The 20142-nt window shown below is 43.8% G+C and overlaps 1 protein-coding gene and 1 pseudogene across 2 annotated transcripts; both read right to left on the bottom strand.

The window, feature by feature from the left end:
* Nucleotides 1-814: 814 nt before the first annotated feature.
* On the bottom strand, nt 815-1764 carry LOC123450165 (annotated as a pseudogene).
* A 6683-nt stretch (nt 1765-8447) lies between these two features.
* LOC123447073 lies at nt 8448-12312 on the bottom strand. 2 transcript variants are annotated; one of them, XM_045123638.1, is made up of 5 exons: nt 11986-12312; nt 9377-9509; nt 9042-9174; nt 8808-8902; nt 8448-8716 (listed from the first exon to the last, which is right to left on the bottom strand). In XM_045123638.1, the coding sequence occupies exons 1-4, from the start codon at nt 12004-12006 to the stop codon at nt 8845-8847; spliced, it is 345 nt and encodes a 114-aa protein (XP_044979573.1). In that variant the 5' UTR covers nt 12007-12312; the 3' UTR covers nt 8448-8716; nt 8808-8844. The 2 variants fall into 2 exon arrangements, with proteins under 2 accessions (XP_044979573.1, XP_044979575.1); XM_045123640.1 differs by lacking the exon at nt 11986-12312 and adding an exon at nt 11457-11935.
* Between the last annotated feature and the right edge of the window lie 7830 nt (nt 12313-20142).

Raw genomic sequence — 20142 nt, 5'->3', positions numbered from 1 at the left:
TCCGTACGTGAGTGTCGTTGGAGCGCTTATGTATCTTGCAGATTGCACAAGACCTCATATTGCATTTGCAGTGAATCTATTTGCTAGACTCAGTGCAGCTCCCACCAAACATCATTGATCTGGAGTAAAGAATATCTTTCGATATCTTCAAGGCACAAAGAATCTTGGCCTATTCTTCGAGTTCGAGCGAAATCTAGACTCTGATATGATTGGGTATGCAGATCAACAAACCGGCTTTATGTTCCTACATGATGGTACTCCTATATCATGGAAGTCATCAGAACAGACTCTCGTGGCAACATCTATAAGTCATTTTGAAATAATTTCATTATTTGAAGCATCATGTGAATGTGTATGACTTCGCAGAATAAAAAACACATACAACAATCATGTGAAATTGGTTTGATAGAATCATCCATCGTTATTTACGAGGATAATGCGGCCTGTGTTCCACAAATACAAACAGGATATATCAAGAACAATATTACTAAGCATATTTCTTCTAAGTGATTTTCCCCCATAATCTTTAGAAAAGCGGGGAAATAAGAATATTGCAAATCAAATCATGCGACAAGCGTGCTAATTTATTTACTAAGTCTCTATCAAACTCAACATTTTAAAAATATGTTCATGGAATTGGTATGCGACGACTTAAGTGTTAAAACTAATTATGTAATTAGGGGAAAATCTTCCCTTAACCAACCGTCAAGCGGTTCCTCCCGCAACGACGGTTCTCTCTCTGTCTCTCCTGGAACCGACGCATCCCTTTGCGATCGCGTCTCCTCCCGTTGTATAAAATGGCAGATCTCTGTCATCATTGAATCAAGAATCTCATTTTCTTCAAACACGTTATCAGCACGTAGAACTCTACCACAGAGAGCGAAAGCAAACAGAGAAGGAAAGAAGGGAAGGGGAACTTGCTGCCGCTGAGATGCCAGGCCTCGTCTCCTTTTTCCTTCGCCTCATCCGTGAGGATGGTCGCCGCTACCGCCTCATAGCCCGTCGCCGCCATGGAGTAGGTGGACTCCGGCGCTTCCGACGCAGGATGCAAGCCATCCGCCGCTTCGGCCGCGATGCCGCTGGACGCGGTTACCATGGCACTCGAAGGGATGCGCGTGGAGGTTACTACGCCTCTGGAAGCGGCCTCCACGCCGCCGAATGCGCCCACCGCGGTGCTCCTCGCGCCCGTGGCCCTACGCCGATGGGGTTCGACCCCTCGCTAGTGACCGGCCCGAGCGCCCCTGCGGTGCACGAGGATGCAGCCGCGCCTGCCCCACCCCCCGGATCTCCGCCTCCACCACCTCCTCCACCGACGGCTTGGATGGCGCCGCCGACGCCCACGCCGGCCGCCGAGACCGCCGGCCCGAGCCGTGGCCCTCCTGGCTACGTGCCCGTCCGGATGCGGGTCATGGTGGACGAGGAGGCCGCACTCGGCTTCGTCTCTGCACCAACCGGCGCCTCTGGCGTCGTCCGCCTCGGAGTGGGGATGGATGGTGCAGACACCAACGCCTCGCCACCGCGGGAAACGACCGCGGGCACGAGCAGCCGCGCGGAGCGGCGCTTCGGCTGCCTCTTTGGGCGCGCCGTCGCTGCCCTCGACCGCCAGCCCGGCCGCCGCGCCGGCTCATGGGCTCCGGCGAGCCTTGGCCTCGGAGCAGCCGCCCATGCCCCCGTCGTCGTCCCCTCCTCTTCCGAGGAGGAGGGGTCCTCCGTGAGGCGTCGGTGATCACCGGAGAGTACATCGGCCCTCACTCCCGTCGCCATGTCTCCTCTGGCTGGGCGCTGGTGGTGGGCTGGTTCGCATAGGAGGTGGGGAGCGAGGGGATGCGGATGAATCTGATCCAAACCTATCCCACCTCCTCCTCTCTCTTATGTGCTAGTGTGTGGGGCACGTGGTGCTAGTGTGTGGCTGTGTGGTGTCCAGCCTAGGCCACGCATTGGATATTTGGATCAGATCCATCCTAGGCCATGTAGTGGGATGGTTATCACGTGGTGCCGGCTGGCTGTTGTTTCAGTTTTTCTTTTTTTTATTATTAGTCTAGCACTAGTTACTGTATATAGTATAGTTTTAGACTATGTTTAGTACTATTTTAGTACTACTATTTATATTTAGTCCAGTTCTAGATTTATTCTAGTGTAAGATTTGTGTAATTACAAGTGTGTTTATATTATGTAATGACTTGATAATATAAATAAAGTATCGGATTTCATCCGGGAAGCATGGCATGTTCCATGTGTTTACCACATATTTTTGAACATGTTTCTTATTGCGATTGAGATTAGTTTCTCTCGCATCTCAAACTTGCAAATTTTTGAATATTTCTCTCTCGTCTTATTTGGAATCACAAGGTAATGAGTTGTGATCTACTGCACATGTGCAGACTATCCTCTCTTACTGTGAGGTCTACGCTTTGTAAATCTCAACAAGCGATTACCTTCAAGTGTATTCCTTATATCAAAATTGTAGCATACACAAGGTAATGGTCATGCAGCCTATTACTGTGAGATCTAAGTGATCTTCAATGTGTTATGTTCACACAATTGAGGTTGAGAATTTTTCAAGTTTTACACTTGACTATCAAATTTTTGCATTCTTATTACACAACCTTGATGGTTTTTAATTTACCGCCCATAAATTAATTATCTATGGTTCCCCATGTAGGCCAAGATGACTGCCAAGAATTTGAGGAGCTTGCTCTCAATGGCCACAATTACCCTACATGAGCTATGGACATCAAGATCAGTCTTGCGTCCCGTGGGATAGCGCGTGCAATCCAGCCCCCGGAGACTCCTCTCCCGGCTGGAGCCACGCCGCTGACAGAACAACAGAATTATGCTGCTTTATTCATCATAAGGCACCATATTCATCCAGATCTTAAGTCTGAGTATTTACAGGAGGAATCTCCTAGTACTCTGTTTCTGGCCCTCAAAACGAGGTATGAACAGCAGAAGGCAGTAGTCCTGCCAGAAGCACTTCATGATTGGACTCATCTCCGCCTTCAGGATTTCAAGTCCATTGGTGAGTACAATCATGTTGTTCATAAGATATGTTCCCAACTGCGCTTCTGTGAGAAGGAACCTACTGAGGGGGAGAAGATAGAAAAAACTCTGTCTACCATGCTCCCTTCAGAGAGGATACTCCAACAGCAATACCGTGCTCGCAACTACACTGTCTATTCCGAGCTTATTCACATGTTACTTCAGGGTGAAAAGCATGATGAGCTACTCGCTAATAATGGCTCTCAGCGCCCAGTTGGGGCACAACCTTTACCTGAAGTTCATCTGAATGTCGCGAATAGACAGAAGTTTAGTGGTACCTTTCGAGGTAAACATTCCAATTCTGAGCACAAGCACAAGCGCAATGGGAACAGAAAATTCAGAAACATGGGCAAGGGCAAAAGCACTGCAAAGCCAAAGTTTGATAAAACTAAACTTTGCAACAAGTGTGGATGCTACTCACATTCTACTGAAAAGTGCTCAATGCCCAAGCATCTGGTCATGCTGTACCGGCAATCTCAGGGACGCAAAGCACCTCAAGGGAAAAGGCTTGAAGCTAACTTCAACCTACATCCGCATAGCGCAAATGGAGCTCGCGATTCACAGGATATTCCTCCTGGACCAAGCAACGCCAAGATTTCTTATCCACTTGAGGACCCTGCTGAAACGGAGGCCATGTAACTTGAGTAGACCTCAAACGATGTGTTTGGTGACTTTGACTAGTCCCTCGACCTCCTTGGTGATCTATTTAACTATGTCCATTTGTGATGATTGTAATAAGAACATAAGTTTGTTGTTGTCATTATATTGTATTGTATCAGCACATTTGATATAATAAAGATTGTATTCTATGTATTAACATAAGGTTTTATTATTGAAAATTCTTTCATTTTTATATAGTTTTTCTACGGGGACAGTCCGATGGAAGAGGAATTATGCCTAGTGGACAGTGGTACCACAAACTCCATACTGAGGGAGATAAAATATTTCCAAACTCTGAAAAAGATGAATGGAGATATTCTAACTATCGTTGGACGCGATACAGTGATTGTTGGTACTGGACGTGCCATATTCACACTCCCAAGTGGTACACAAGTGACGATAGAGGATGCTTTATTGTATCCTGACTCATCACGTACCCTGATCAGTTATCGAGATATCCGTAAGAATGGTTTTCATATTGGAACCCATGAAGACAACAAAGAGGAGTATTTACTCTTTACTAAAGATCATGGATATGGCAAAAAGGTACATGAGAAAATTCCTTCTCTATCGTCTGGTTTGTACTATACGTACATCAAACCCGTGGAACATGTTGCATACAAAGTAATTTTTCAGAATGTTGACGCATTCCAAACCTGGCATGATCGCCTGGGCCATCCCGGAATCGGGATAATGATAAAAATTACTAGCAATTCCATTGGTCATAATTTGATTGAGTCAAAATTTCCTCAATTTTCTGATTTTGTGTGCACATCTTGTGCCACGGGAAAGCTAATTTTTAGGCCCTCGCACCTCAAAATACAAGCTGAACCACTTCAATTCCTTGAACGTATTCAAGGAGACATTTGTGGTCCCATTCAGCCATTATCTGGACCTTTTCGGTATTTCATGGTTCTGATTGACGCATCTACACGATGGTCACATGTGTGCCTTCTATCCACACGAAACCATGCATTTGCCAAGATAATGAGGCAAGTCATTAAGTTGCAAGCCCATTATCCTGAAAGTCCAATTAAGACAATTCGAATGGACAACGCTGCAGAATTCTCCTCACGTGCATTCAATGATTATTGCATGGCTTTGGGGATTGAAGTTCAGCACTCTGTTCCATATGTCCATACACAAAATGGTTTGGCTGAAGCATTGATTAAGAGGATTAAACTCATTGCAAGACCTTTGTTGATGAATTGCAACTTGCCAACCTCTTGTTGGGGTCATGCAGTTTTACACGCTGCTGACTTGATACAATTGAGGCCAACTGCATATCACAGTTCTTCCCCTCTAGAATTGGTACGTGGAAATCCTCCTAGCATTTCCCATCTGCGTAAATTCGGATGTGCTGCATACATCCCGATCTCACCACCACAGCGGACATCTATGGGCCCACACAGAAAGTTGGGGATCTATGTGGGGTACAAATCACCGTCGATTATCAAGTACCTGGAACCCCTAACTCGTGATCTGTTCACAGCCCGTCACGCTGATTGCATATTTAATGAGGAACATTTTCCGGCATTAGGGGGAGATTTCAAGTACCAGAAAGAATGCCCGGAAATCGATTGGAATGCGCATTCCATTTCATCCTCTGACCCACGTACCCATGAGACCGAACTTCAAGTTCGAAAGATCATTAATTTGCAACATCTTGCAAATAATCTGCCAGATTCATTTACTGATATGAAAGGTGTTACAAAATCCTTAAATCCGGCCAGAAACGCGCCAGAAAGAGTGGAGGTACCAATAAAAACCACTCAACTCCCTGTTCCTAAAAAGAGGGGGAGTAGTATGGCTTCTGACCTGGAGTTGGCTTCTAGCAAGCAGCAAAGGAAATCGAGGAGAAAATCCTCGGAGTCAGTAAATGCAGGTCAACTCAACGTTGACAAACACCGGATGGGTAGTTCACACCCAGTGAAAGGACAATCTTCACAACCCAGCTCCAGTGTGCACAAACTGGCTGGAACATTGGAACACCCAGACTCAATCGTATTGGGAAATCACAAAGAGTCTCTAGGGGTGCAAGAAATTTCCATCAACTATGTTGATTCTGGAGAATCATTTGACCGCAAGACTACGACTGTCGACATATATTTTGCTGAAAAGATTGCAGATACCCTTCTCACTGATCATGATCCAAGGTCTATCGTCGAGTGCCAAAGGCGCTCCGACTGGCCTAAATGGAAGGATGCAATCCAAGCAGAAATTGCCTCGCTTAACAAAAGGAAGGTATTCACTGAAGCAATACCTACACCTCCCAATGTTTTCCCTGTGGGATTCAAATGGGTTTTTCTCCGGAAACGGAATGAGAACAATGAGGTGGTGAGATATAAAGCAAGGCTCGTAGCACAAGGTTTTACGCAGAAACCCGGCATTGATTTCAATGAAACATACTCTCCAGTAATGAGTGGAACCACTTTCCGATATCTTATATCTATGGCAGTGCAAAATCGTCTATCCATGCAGTTGATGGACGTCGTGACCGCATATCTTTACGGGTCACTAGATTCGGACATATATATGAAGGTTCCTGACGGAATCTCCGTCCCGAATAACAGTGCAAAACGCAACATGTATTGTGTAAAGCTGAATAAGTCATTGTATGGCTTAAATAAGTCGGAACGGATGTGGTACAACCGACTAAGTGAGTTCCTTCTTCAGAAAGGTTACACCAATAGTGATGATTGCCCATGTGTCTTCATCAAGAAGTCCTCTACAGGATTTTGCATCATTTCTGTGTATGTTGATGATCTCAACATCATTGGCAGTGCACCAGACATTGATGAAGCACGCAATCACCTAAAGATGGAATTTGATATGAAGGATTTGGGTAAAACCAAATTTTGCTTAGGTATTCAACTTGAGCACCTTCCCTCGGGAATCATGGTACACCAAGCTGCCTATATCCAGAAAATATTGGAGAAATTCAATATGGACAAATCCTATCCATCTAAAACTCCTATGGTGGTTCGATCTCTAGACGTAGAGAAAGACCCGTTCAGACCGAGGGATGATGGAGAAGAGGTGTTGGGACCTGAAGTTCCATATTTCAGTGCAGTTGGAGCGCTTATGTATCTTGCAAATTGCACAAGACCTGATATTGCATTTGCAGTGAATCTACTTGCTAGACACAGCGCAGCTCCCACCAAACGACATTGGTCTGGAGTAAAGAATATCTTTCGATATCTCCAAGGCACGAAGGATCTTGGCCTATTTTTTCAGTTCCAGCAAAATCTGGACTCTGGTATGATTGGGTATACAGATGCCGGTTATTTGTCTGATCCCCATAATGCCAGATCTCATACTGGTTTTGTGTTCCTACATGGTGGTACGGCTATATCATGAAAGTCTTCCAAACAGACTCTAGTGGCTACATCTACCAATCATTCTGAAATAATTTCATTATTTGAAGCGTCATGTGAATGTGTATGGCTTCGCAGAATGATAAACCACATACAACAGTCATGTGGAATTGGTTCTATTGAATCACCCACCATTATCTATGAGGATAATGCGGCATGTGTTGCACAGATGCAGACAGGATATATCAAGAGCAATATCACTAAGCATATTTCTCTTAAATGGTTTTTCCCCTACAATCTTCAGAAAAGCGGGAAAATAAGCATTCTGCAAGTCAAATCATGTGACAACCTTCCTGATTTGTTTACTAAGTCTCTACCAAACTCAACATTCCAGAAATATGTTCACGGAATTGGTATGCGACGACTTAGAGACTTGCAGGCAACAGGGGAGTTTCTTCTTAAGATATCCGTTCAAATAACATCACGTTATGCTATCTCTTTGTGAGTTTACATTTCAGGTTCTCATCAAACTCTTTATGAAGAACTTTTGAAGAAGAGTTTTTGAGATGATAAAGCTTCCCAAACAATCATGAAGATAACTCCACATGGTCAAGTGTAGATTAGGGAGAGTGTTAAAACTAATTACGTAATTAGGGGGAAATCTCCCCTTAACCCGGTTCCTCCCGCAACGACGGTTCTCTCTCTGTCTCTCCTGGAACCAACGCATCCCTTTGCGATCGCGTCTCCTCCCGTTGTATAAAATGGCAGATCTCTGTTATCATTGAATCAAGAATTTCATTTTCTTCAAACATTAAGGACTTGCGTGCATCACAGGAAATAAGGATCTTTTGAGAACATGTGACATGTATTGAAATAAGGATCTTTTGAGAGCATGCCATGCTCTCAGATCGTCACCTCTAACCCATGTAAATTGCTGTTTTCTCCACATCAATGAAACAGAGATTTGACTATTCTCTACAAAATCATCATATTTACAGAATGTGAAATATGCTCACAAACCGACTGCCCTTCTTTCCTCTTATTTGCACGCTCGGAACAGCAAATTATACTCCTATCCTGTTGGCAAAATTGCAGAGTGATATGCTAAAAATCGACATGGAAGGCGTCTGCTCTCAAATCAAGAATTATTCAAATCGGTTTACAAATCCAGAACTTGTAATGCTCAATCTGAAACAGCTGACATGCTGAATCTGAAACTTGCAATTCTCCAGATCATGCTCAATCAAGCATCTTGTCTACAGAAGTTAAAAACTTCTGGTCGACCATCATCCACGGCCACCACAATCTACGGCAGGGTGCAGAAGCTAAAAAACTAAATGATTCACAGTAAAAACTACAAAAAAAACACATAAAATGTTTCAAAGTAAAAACTAAAAGAAATTAGCTCATGAAATAGAGAAATTGTAGAAATTCATCAATCCCATATTCGAATTACCAAAGTGCAAAATGATTAAGGTCACAACGAGTACTGGGGTACCAGACATACAGAAATTGTAGAAATTCCTCAAATCCCATATTCGCATTACCAAAGTGCAAAATGATTAAGGTCACAGACCAGACATACGAACATCTTAACAAAATATTAAAAGGCACATAGCCAACTAAACTGATTATTTGAACAAGCTAATATTCAAAGACAGTGCTCATAATGAAGATTCCAAGTCCGTCCTCACAGGGCCCTGCAAAACAAGGGTGGATTCAAGTAAGAATCCATAGTGGAGCCACAGTACCTGATTAAAGCACCAGAAATAAAAGCTAAATAATAATTACTTCATTCGTAGATGGACTTCAATCATGATGAACAGGTTCATGCATTGCCCGTGATGTTGAGTTCAACTGGTTCAACATTGCCCATTGTGTTGAGCCTGGTTAAAGGAAAAACCATGTCAGGATAAAACTTTAAAGTAAATAATAACCATTAAACAGCAAATGCGCACATTAAACAGTGCCGCTATTTTAGGAAGACAAAAGCAGTCACGCATGAAGAAAAGAGAGAAGACGTACAGAAGTTTCTCTGCTTCAGTCAGTGAGTAGACAATAGTCGTGCCCGAACCAAAACTCCCACCCTTGAGCACTTGCGCCCTTTTGCGCAACTGGCGTACAGTCTTCGCACGGGGCAAAACAAGATCAGCACTCACTGAACAAAAAATGTAACACACATTAGATAAGCCTCCAGCTAGAAAGGATCAGCAAATTATCCAACTTGCGAACAATAGGGAGTAAGACACTGTAAAATGAAAGACAATTCATAATTATCAGCAGGGAAGATCATCAAGGCAAAGGTCATACAAACACAAGATCAGGGACAGAATTTTGACATCAAGGGAAAAAGTATAAACCTTCGATTGAAAGGTAGTAGCCATCAACAAATTCCATCTCTTCAACCGGCACACGGCGGCGGCGCTGGCCGGCTGGAGCATAGTGCCTGACGGTCCGAGTCATTGTCTTATGAGGAGCCATCCCTGCGTCAAACTGTCAAACAAAAATTATTAGAAGGAATGCAAAGATGTAAATAAAGGGCATTATCTGCTAACAAAGATGAGTGAGTGCAGCGATTGCAGCATAATGACAGCACAAGAAATAAAAATGACTGGCACGATATCAATACATGTAAGAATGCATAATCTACCCCTGCCATGTAGGGCAGCTTGTAAGAATGCATACTCTAGCCCTGCCATGTAGGGCAGCTTGTAAGACTGCATAATCTAGGGCAGCTTGTAAGACTGCATAATCTAGCCCTGCCATGTAGGGCAGCTTCCAGTAAATGCCAAACCTACGAGGTAGATCTCGCGAATGGGGAGAAAACGATAACATCTCGAAAACGACGGGATTATTCGCCAAGCATTTCTAAGAGCATCTACTAGATCTGGAGCACAGATCAATCTACGAGTTCCTGCATGAACAAAAGCCAAACCTACGAGGTAGATCTCGCGAATGGGGAGAAAACGATAACATCTCGAAAACGACGGGACTATTCGCCAAGCATTTCTAAGAGCATCTACTAGATCTGGAGCACAGATCAATCTACGAGTTCCTGCATGAACAAAAGCCAAACCTACGAGGTAGATCTCGCGAATGGGGAGAAAACGATAACATCTCGAAAACGACGGGACTATTCGCCAAGCATTTCTAAGAGCATCTACTAGATCTGGAGCACAGATCAATCTACGAGTTCCTGCATGAACAAAAGCCAAACCTACGAGGTAGATCTCGCGAATGGGGAGAAAACGATAACATCTCGAAAACGACGGGATTATTCGCCAAGCATTTCTAAGAGCATCTACTAGATCTGGAGCACAGATCAATCTACGAGTTCCTGCATGAACAAAAGCCAAACCTACGAGGTAGATCTCGCGAATGGGGAGAAAACGATAACATCTCGAAAACGACGGGACTATTCGCCAAGCATTTCTAAGAGCATCTACTAGATCTGGAGCACAGATCAATCTACGAGTTCCTGCATGAACAAAAGCCAAACCTACGAGGTAGATCTCGCGAATGGGGAGAAAACGATAACATCTCGAAAACGACGGGACTATTCGCCAAGCATTTCTAAGAGCATCTACTAGATCTGGAGCACAGATCAATCTACGAGTTCCTGCATGAACAAAAGCCAAACCTACGAGGTAGATCTCGCGAATGGGGAGAAAACGATCTAGCATCTCGAAAACGACGGGATTATTCGCCAAGCATTTCTAAGAGCATCTACTAGATCTGGAGCACAGATCAATCTACGAGTTCCTGCATGAACAAAAGCCAAACCTACGAGATAGATCTCGCGAATGGGGAGAAAACGATAGCATCTAGAGAACGACGGGATCATTCGCCAAGCATTTCTAAGAGCATCTACTAGATCTGGAGCACAGATCAATCTACGAGTTCCTGCATGAACAAAAGCCAAACCTACGAGGTAGATCTCGCGAATGGGGAGAAAACGATAACATCTCGAAAACGACGGGACTATTCGCCAAGCATTTCTAAGAGCATCTACTAGATCTGGAGCACAGATCAATCTACGAGTTCCTGCATGAACAAAAGCCAAACCTACGAGATAGATCTCGCGAATGGGGAGAAAACGATCTAGCATCTCGAAAACGACGGGATCATTCGCCAAGCATTACTAAGAGCATCTACTAGATCTGTAGCACAGATCAATCTACGAGTTCCTGCATGAACAAAAGCCAAACCTACGAGATAGATCTCGCGAATGGGGAGAAAACGATAGCATCTAGAGAACGACGGGATCATTCGCCAAGCAATACTAAGAGCATCTACTAGATCTGGAGCACAGATCAATCTACCGGGGATCTAGAACGAGGGGATCACCTTGATCTCGACGAAGGGGATGGGGAGAACGAATCCAGGATCTAGAAAGAGGGGATCAACTTGATCTCGACGAAGGGGATGGGGATAAGGTACCTCAGCGATCGATCTACCGGGTAGGGCAAGGGCGCCTCGCGGGATCTGTCTCTCTCTTCTCTCGAGCGGTGGCGGCGGCGGCGGAAATGGGAGGGGAGGAAGAGCGCAAACTTCGGGAGGGTGGTGGTATTTGTAACTGGGTTAGGGCAAGGGCAAGGGCGTGGCCTGTCTGGCAACGGTAGGATCTCGCCGTTGGTTCGATCGGGCGGTCAGGACTTGCCGGCCAACTCGATTAGCAGGCGTGTTTACAGCGTTTTCGATGAATGAAAAGAAAAAGAAAAGACAGACCAGCACTTGCCTATGAACACAAAACCTTCAGCCAAATAAAAAAGAAAGAAAGAGCTCAGATCTCGCCGTTGGGTTCGATCGGGCGGTCAGCACTTGCCGGACGACTCGACTAGCAGGCGTGTTTACAGCGTTTTCTATGAATGAAAAAAACAGACCGGCACTTGGCCTATGAACACAAAACTTTCAGGAAAAAAAAAGAGCTCAGGAATACAATTGAAAGCAATGATCTACTCATACTTACCTGACCTAGAAGAAAGGCCATGGGTTACATATTTCCTCTTTCTAGATGCCATGCAGGATTCTCCGTTGAAGAACCAGCTAAAACTAATAAAGTCCTCTCCATCTCTTCCAACAAAGATTTTTCTCTTCTCACAAACAAAAGAGAGATCAGCCGACGTTGGCTGGTTCCCCTGTTGTGCGCGAGAGAAGAAACAGCTGCTTCGGTGAGTACACATGGTGAATTTGCTTGGCTATTGAGCACATATGGATGAAGAACACATGATGAACTTGGGACGAGCAAGAAGATGCTTGGGGGGAGGAGGAGGAGGAGGAAGGGGTACGGAACAAAGGCTCAAGTGAAGGGGCAATGGCACGGCTTATATAGAGGGGGGAAAGGAACAGTGTCCACGCATCGAACGCGGTCCACCCACCAACCGATCCCTGGTATTGTGCCGTGATATGTGCACCGCTCGTTTCCGAACAAATATTAAATGCCACGTTACCCTTTTTTTAGTAGGTAATCAACCATTTAAATACTGAACGTTTTGACCTTTTCTTGTGCGTGGCGCATGCACCACGCTGGATCCACAACTTTTTATTCGCTTGCCACTAAAATAGCACCGATCTTCCATGATACGTACAAGCCAGTTGCTAAAATACAATGGCGACAGCTACCTTTGCTGGTGGGCATAGAGCATCGTCGTGCACATGGTAGGGCTACCCACAAAGACAATTACAAGTGGGGCCGTAGTGATTTATTACGTGCCACGCCCAGACAGGCACGCCACGTCATCGATCCGTGAGAAAGGCTTTCATTGGACGATGAGCGGTTCACCGCGCAATTGTGTTTTCTCATTTTTCAAAATATAATATTTGTAAATATTTTTTCTATCTTTTCTAAGAATTTGTCACGAGTTTAATGCTAGCCTTTTGTTCGCGTTTTCGGCATGGTTGGTCATTTGGAGATGGCTGATCATGCCTTTGGTCGTTTGAAAATCATCAATCATGCCCATCACTCGATGGTAGCGGGCGACCTGAAAAACTACGAGACGATGTAATGATGAGAAAATCTTGTCAAGATTATATTAGTTGTAGATTTTAGAGGGTCGCATGTTTTACTTCAAGTAAATTATGGCCGGTTATCTAACACGGCGGTGTCATGCATGGTTTTCGGATGAACAAAATATATCACCACAGTAATGTTGGTTATAGCATTTGTAGGCTTTGTAACGAACACTTGAAAATGTTGATTTTCATCTGTTTCGAAGTATTTTCTTGGTCATGATTTCAGCATAGTTAGTCATTTGAAGATGATGATCCTGATTTTGGTCGTTCAAAAGTCGCTCGATTACGACTGTTGCATGACGGGCATGGATGACTAAACAAGTTATGTGACCGTGTAATGGTGAGAGCATGTTACCATGGTTGGCCTCACGGTAATTTAGTGAGCCGTTGGTCAAACCTTGTGAGAGAAAAAAAAGTTATGATCGGTTTACGCCACACAGTAGCATGCATAGGTTTTCGGTGAAAAAGTGTATCACTGAAATAATATTAGTTATGCACGGGGTCTTACGACACATTTACGACTTTTGCATTGACTCTCGAACAAAATCCTAGTAAAATGCATGACCCTACAATACCAACCCGAGCCTCGACTTTCTCGTTGATGTAAGAGCGTCTACAGTCGGATCTTACAAATTCACCCCATCAAACACATGTAGACGCGTCCAGACACGTCCGCAGACGCATCGAGACGGCCCCTCATATTTTGCTATGTGCATTCACATATATCATATTCGGTTTCTTAAATTCATGCAAAATCATATATGTCGATCACACAAACTAAAGGTCGCACATAAAATAAATGTTGGTAATGAATATAAGAAGTGTTTACATCAAATTTATTTGAAGTGCACATTAATCACGTGTTCTTTGATTTCTATTATGGATCCACATATGCTCCATCAGATCATTGAGTAGTTGCGCGTACACGTGGTGATCTTAGAGATTTTGATGCATCTATAGAAAGTTTATAAGCTGAACTGCATCTTCATCTTCAAGGATTTCAACTTGTTCTCCACGTGCTTTAAAATCATTGGTTTGGGCTACACCATCATCCTCATCCCCGACGATCGTATTGTGCAAAATAAAACAACATGTCATCAGCTGCCACAAAATTTCTGATTCTCACATCATTGCAGCTCCACGAACAATTCTCCAACGTGCTTGCAACAATCAGAATGCCCTTTCCACATCCTTCCTAGCTGCTTCATGCATTGTTAAGAAGTGCTTTTGTTTGTTGTCATGTGGTTCAGATATGGTCTTCACAATGTAGCCGACTGAGGATATATGTCATCGGCAAGGTAGTATTCCATGTTGTAATCTCGGCCGTTGACGGTGTAGTTGCACGGAGATGATTCTCCGTTGCAAAGCCTCTTGAACACCGAAGATCGTTGAAACACGCTGGTGTCGTTGTGAGAACTTGCCATTCCAAAGAAATAATGCAAAATCCATAAGCCATGTGATATCACCGCTTCTAGTACGATGGTGGCATCTTTTGTGTGATCGTACATTCCTCGAACGCCCGTGGACCGTCCAACTATAATATTAGACGTACTAACTTTTGAATACACACGTCAGACCGTTTATAAACTCTCACGCACAACCACTATTTCTACACATCCACAACATAACCATGGGATCCTCTTCGCATAAAGGAAAAGGGAGTTTGGATGAACTTGTAGGACCCCGCAACAACACCTTCCTACCACCAGATACGCCATCCGTCGACGAACTTGATTCCTTTGTGCCACAAGTTGTACACTGTTGTTGTGATGTGCCAGCCTGCTACACCGTCAAGATACGAACCAAAGAAGAAGTGGGTTGTTGGGGATTCGTCTGCGGATACACCAAGGGGCATGTGCCAACTTCATAAGTCAAACTTTTCCATACAATCTCTAATCTGAATTCCTCCTTCAGTTTTGTGAAAAACACTTGTGAAATAATTGGAGGAAGATGCTAGGTGCCCGAGCAAATGCTGACTTGAAAACGAGAAACAATACGAGTTGTATTGGTTCGGTTCCGGGTACGTGGTGAGAAAAGAGAAGAAGATGTTGGAGGAGAAGCAAAAAAGAGAACATAGATCTAAGTATCACAAGCAATTCAAAGAGTGGTGCACTCAGAAAAAGGCCAGCAAAGACCTAGCGAGTTAGACTCGATTTAGGTTCATCTAACAATATTCTTTGTTCAGTTCAAAAGAGTGAATAAACTGTTATTTGAATGCTCCCTAGCATAATTCCAAACAAATTGAACGTAAAATGAACATGAATAGCGCAAGTCATAATTGTATGCCACCGCAATGGCAAATTTAGAGTTTTCACACAACATGGGGTACATGTTCTGAATCAATGGCAAATCATAACGAAACAACTTTAAAACATGAAGTTAAGAGATATTAAACATCGACTTTTGTAATTGGAGTAGGGTTTAGAAACTAATCTAATCTACGCAATTCAACCATCTGAAATGGTTTGTATTCTTCGATCATCTTCCCGACTGTGCTGTTGTCGGTGAGTTCAGCCAAACTCATCGTGCCACCGGTGTTTAACCTCAACCACCCACTTGAGATGAAGTTCGACAGCCACCCACTTGAGTTAAACCCGACCCTGCACCTGGGGTTCCTCATCACCATCTTTTTACTTGACTTCAACATCCTCTTGTAACCTGAGGTGAACTTATTCTTGTTGCTAAAGTTCCACTTGATCCTCTCACTTGAGTAAACTCTGCTTTGATACTAAATGAAATGATTATAGAGTAAATCATGCTCCACAAGCTTCTTTCTCAAATTATAAATGGTGATCAAGTCTTATAGGCATGCCTCATGTGCGAACCATCAACATATTATCCATTTGCACATTGAATGAACTTTTACAAGATTTACAGCACAGACTAATGCCTACAAAAGAAGTTCATGCTACAGATACGAAAAATGAGTTGACGAAGACACCATAGGCAAATACTTGCTTCGTGGATGGGGATGCGAACAAGCTCCAACAGACAAAGGGATTAATGACGTCCTTGATGGTCGACGACGACAACATCCTTCCTTAATGGATTCAGATTGAGAGTGGAAGAAGCCGAGGCGAGCAAAAATGGTTGTTTTGCGGGAGACTACGGATAAGTGGATGCAAGGGCAACAGTATGTAAACAGTCTAAAGGCGTCGATTCATGTCACTACTTAGATGGTCTAACGTGTGTCAAATATGTGAGACGCTCTCGCAAATAAAAAGTGCTAGTAAGTCCGACGGGTAATCAAGATAGTGGAGACGCACATAGAAAGCCAAACGATCCGGTTACATAGATATCAAGGCCTACAGAACAAACATGTTCCGATTCAACAACGTCTAGGAAAATGATGTTTCAAGGATCGACAACGCCTAACTACAAGGCGTGAGAGAAAAACTCTTATAACGTCATTTCATCCGACGCTTCAAGACGACTCCATGCTGACGGCATGACTGACGATCGTGAACCGCGACCGGTCAAAGCCGCCTAAGAGAAAGGTGTGCATACATGTATGACACACGTCGGACGGTCACGCGTGACTAAAGAGGGCACACGAGTAAGATTTTTGACGGGTCAATGCAAGACATAAGCTCATCGAGGGACCATTTCATGAAAATAGTACGCTTCTTTCCACACCTCGTGTGTGCATACGTCCTGTGAGGATTCTCTTGCTCGGGGGCTAAATTCCGTGTTTTGATATTTTTTAAAATGAATCGAGATTCAATTCTACCGCCAAACCCATGATGATAGGTATAACGATCTACCATCAAGGTTTTTGACGATAGGAAAAAGGATCACGTCAGCACAATGCATCCTACCGATACAGGTGCTGGCGGTAACAAATGCGTCCCTATCGTGAAGGTGTGTGTGGCGATAGGATCTGTGCATACAGACTTAGAAATTTTTATGGTAGACGTGCAATCCTACAGTCAACGTATTTGCTTCTAGAAAAAAAGGCAGATCCTGAAATTATTAGGAACCAGGGTCAAATCTTAATTTACTTTAAAAAATCAAAAACACCAATTTTGCCATGCGCCAGCGAGTGTGACATACAACACGGCTGCACGGGACGGGGCAGAGGCCAGAGGCGGCAGCGGCAGACCCACACAGCTGCTCAGCTGGATGGGCGAGACAGAGAATCCAACGAAGTACTCCCCCCCCCGTGACGCACCCCTTTTCTTACCGTTGGTCGTCGTTGGATACTGAGCTCTCGCCAAAGATTTGCCCTTTTGCAATATCTCTCTCCACGAGTACACAAGAGCTGTGGGTCCCGTGCTTACTTTTTTGGGGTAGGGCCACGGGCGGGGTGTTACCTGATTGGCCATAACACCTCACCGATCCCGCTCGACGCGCTCCCATTGGCTCGCTTGACGTAGTGTGCCTCCTTTGGTTGGGCTGCTACTGTGCCCGTGTTTTCGTCAACAGTGCCGCCCGGGGAGGTGCCGTTTTGATTACTCGTCTTGCTCTCGGGAGTGGCAAATTTGACAAATTTGATCACCAGCGAAAGTATTTTACAAATTGAACCACGTTTGAAAAAAGTCATACTAGGCGCCGGCGCGCCGATCAGAATACTCGACCGGCCGCGCCCGGACCGTCCGACCCGCCAGCTGTACGCGGGCCACACCGTTAGATCTCTATGCATCAAAAATTCTTGATGCAATAAATTTCGTTCACGATGCAGCAATTTTCGTCAATAATTGCAACAAAAATATAGTTATAGCACAAAAAAAATCTACGTGATCGTAGCAAAAAAACGAAGTTGATGCGTGGTAGCAAAACAAAATGAGAGTTGTACAAAACAATCAAGTGAACTCGGGTTGTAACTCTCACGAACGTGTATGTTTTTTAGTGAACGGTTGCAGCAAAAATGGATACCGGTTGTAGCAAAAATTAACAAAAGTCAAACGCCGGTTGTAGCAAAAATCCAACGAACTCGAGTTGCAACCAAGCGTGAATGTAGCTTTTTGAATGGACAAATTGTAGCAAAATGACAAACGTTTGTATCAAATTTACACATGGTTGCAGCAAATCTGATAAAAAAATGTTGCATACCCCTGACCAGCGAGCCGCGCAGGCCGCGCGCGACCGAACGATTCAACACCCCCAAATTGGGTAAAAGCCTATGCAAAATAGACATTAGCAAACAGAATCTGGCACTAGGTGCACTGGGTTAGTAGGTTAGTTCAAATATGTGTAAAATGATATAAAAGTGTAGCAAAACATATAACATTGTCATCCAAAAGATCATGGAACAAAAATAAATTATAGATATGTTTAGGACGTATCAACATTCCCACTCTTTTTGCATTCAGATTGCTTAGGCTGCTGTAGAGTTGAAACAGTGACAGTTGCATCAATAGTTGCTATAGTACCATCTCGGTTGCTTGTGTTGTTGTGGAGACGAGCCGCTAGGAGTTGCATCAGTAGTTGTTGTAGTCCCATCCGGTTGCTTCGAGTCACTAGCAGTTGCATAACTCCCCGTTGATTTGCGTTGGTTTCCCTCCAAGCTTAAAGGGTGATGTAACAAAGCGACAACAACTATTTCCCCCAGTTACGAAACCAAGGTATCAATCCGGTAGGAAGATTTGCAAGACTATGTAAGCGGCACATGCACACAAATAACAAATCCTCGGAACCCAACGCGTGCACGGGTTCTCAATCCCTCGTGGGTAAAGTAAACGATAGATTGATAGATGCAAATAAAGTGATAGGAAATAAACCGCAACAAGTTTTTTTTATAATATAGGTTTAAAAATAAAAGAGCAAATAAATTAGAAACACGAATAGCAAAGTAGAGATTGCAAATAGATGATGTGAAATAGACTCGGGGCAGTAGGTTTCACTAGTGGCTTCTCTCGAGAAATACCAAAAGATGGGTAGATAAATTATTGTTGGACAATTGATAGAACATCGAATAATTATGACAATATCCAAGACAATGATCATGTATATGGGCACCACGTCCAAGACAAGTAGACCGACTTCTGCCTGCATCTACTTCTATTACTCCACACATCGACCGCTATCGAGCATGAATCTAGTGTATTGAGTTTATAGAGAAACAAATTAATGCATTAAGAATGATGACACGATGTAGACAAGATCTATTTATGTAGGAATAGACCCCATCGTTTTATCCTTGATAGCAACGATACATGTGTGTCATGTCTCTTTCTATCATTGAAATTGAGCACCGCAAGATAGAAACCCATCACAGAGGACCTCTTCCCATCGCAAGATAAAAGATCAAGCTGGGCAAAAAAACAAATATTAAAGAAGAAATACGAGGCTATGATATTCAAGCACGAATATAATTTCATAGATCTGATCATAAAATCACAATTCATCGGATCCCAACAAACACACCGCAGAAGAGAAAGAGTTACATCAAATAGATCTCCAAGAGACCATTGTATTGAGAAGCAAAACGAGAGATAAAGCCATCTAGCTATGGCCTACGAACCCGTAGCTATGATATGAACTACTCACGCATCATCGGAGGAGCACCAATGAGGATGGTGAACCCTTTCGTGATCGTGTTCCTCTCCGAAACGGGCTCTAGATTGGATTTTGTGGCTTCTGGAACTTGCGGCGGCTAAAACGATTTTTCGTCGACTCTTTTAGGGTTTCTGGAATATTTGGAGTATTTATAAAGCTCATAGGCGGTGGAGGAGGCGCTTGAGGCTCCCACTAGCCACCAGGGTGCGCTAGGGGCCCTCGGCCCACCTTGGTGCCTAGTGGGCTCCGTGGGCCTCCTGTGGTCATCATCCTTGGCTCCCAAGTTTCCTTCTGGTCCAAAAAAGTCTTCATAAAGTTTCATGGCATTTGGACTTCTTGTGATATTGATTTTCTGCAAAGGAAAAAAACAGCAAAAGCAACAACTCGCACTAGGCACTATGTCAATAGGTTAGTCCCAAAAAATGATATAAAGTTGCTATAAAATGATCATAAAACACCCAAGAATGATAATATAACAGCGTGGAACAATAAAAAATAATAGATATGTTGGAAAAGTATGAGCATCCCCAAGCTTAATTCTTGCTCGTCCTCGAGTAGATAAATGATAGAAACAAAAAAATTGATGTGGAATGCTGCCTCACATTTTCATCGTATT

Source organism: Hordeum vulgare, chromosome 4H, assembly GCF_904849725.1.
Source record: "Hordeum vulgare subsp. vulgare chromosome 4H, MorexV3_pseudomolecules_assembly, whole genome shotgun sequence".
Classification (NCBI taxonomy): Eukaryota; Viridiplantae; Streptophyta; class Magnoliopsida; order Poales; family Poaceae; genus Hordeum; species Hordeum vulgare.
The sequence above is the reverse complement of the archived record's forward strand: the minus strand, read 5'-3'. Positions and strand labels throughout refer to the sequence as shown.

Coding starts and splice junctions, on each gene's coding strand:
- LOC123447073 (XM_045123638.1), bottom strand. CDS start 12,006: ATGGCCTTTCTTCTAGGTCAG. Junction 9,175..9,376: donor CTACTACCTTTCAATCGAAG/GTTTATACTTTT, acceptor TTTTTTGTTCAG/TGAGTGCTGATCTTGTTTTG. Junction 8,903..9,041: donor ACTGAAGCAGAGAAACTTCT/GTACGTCTTCTC, acceptor TCCTTTAACCAG/GCTCAACACAATGGGCAATG.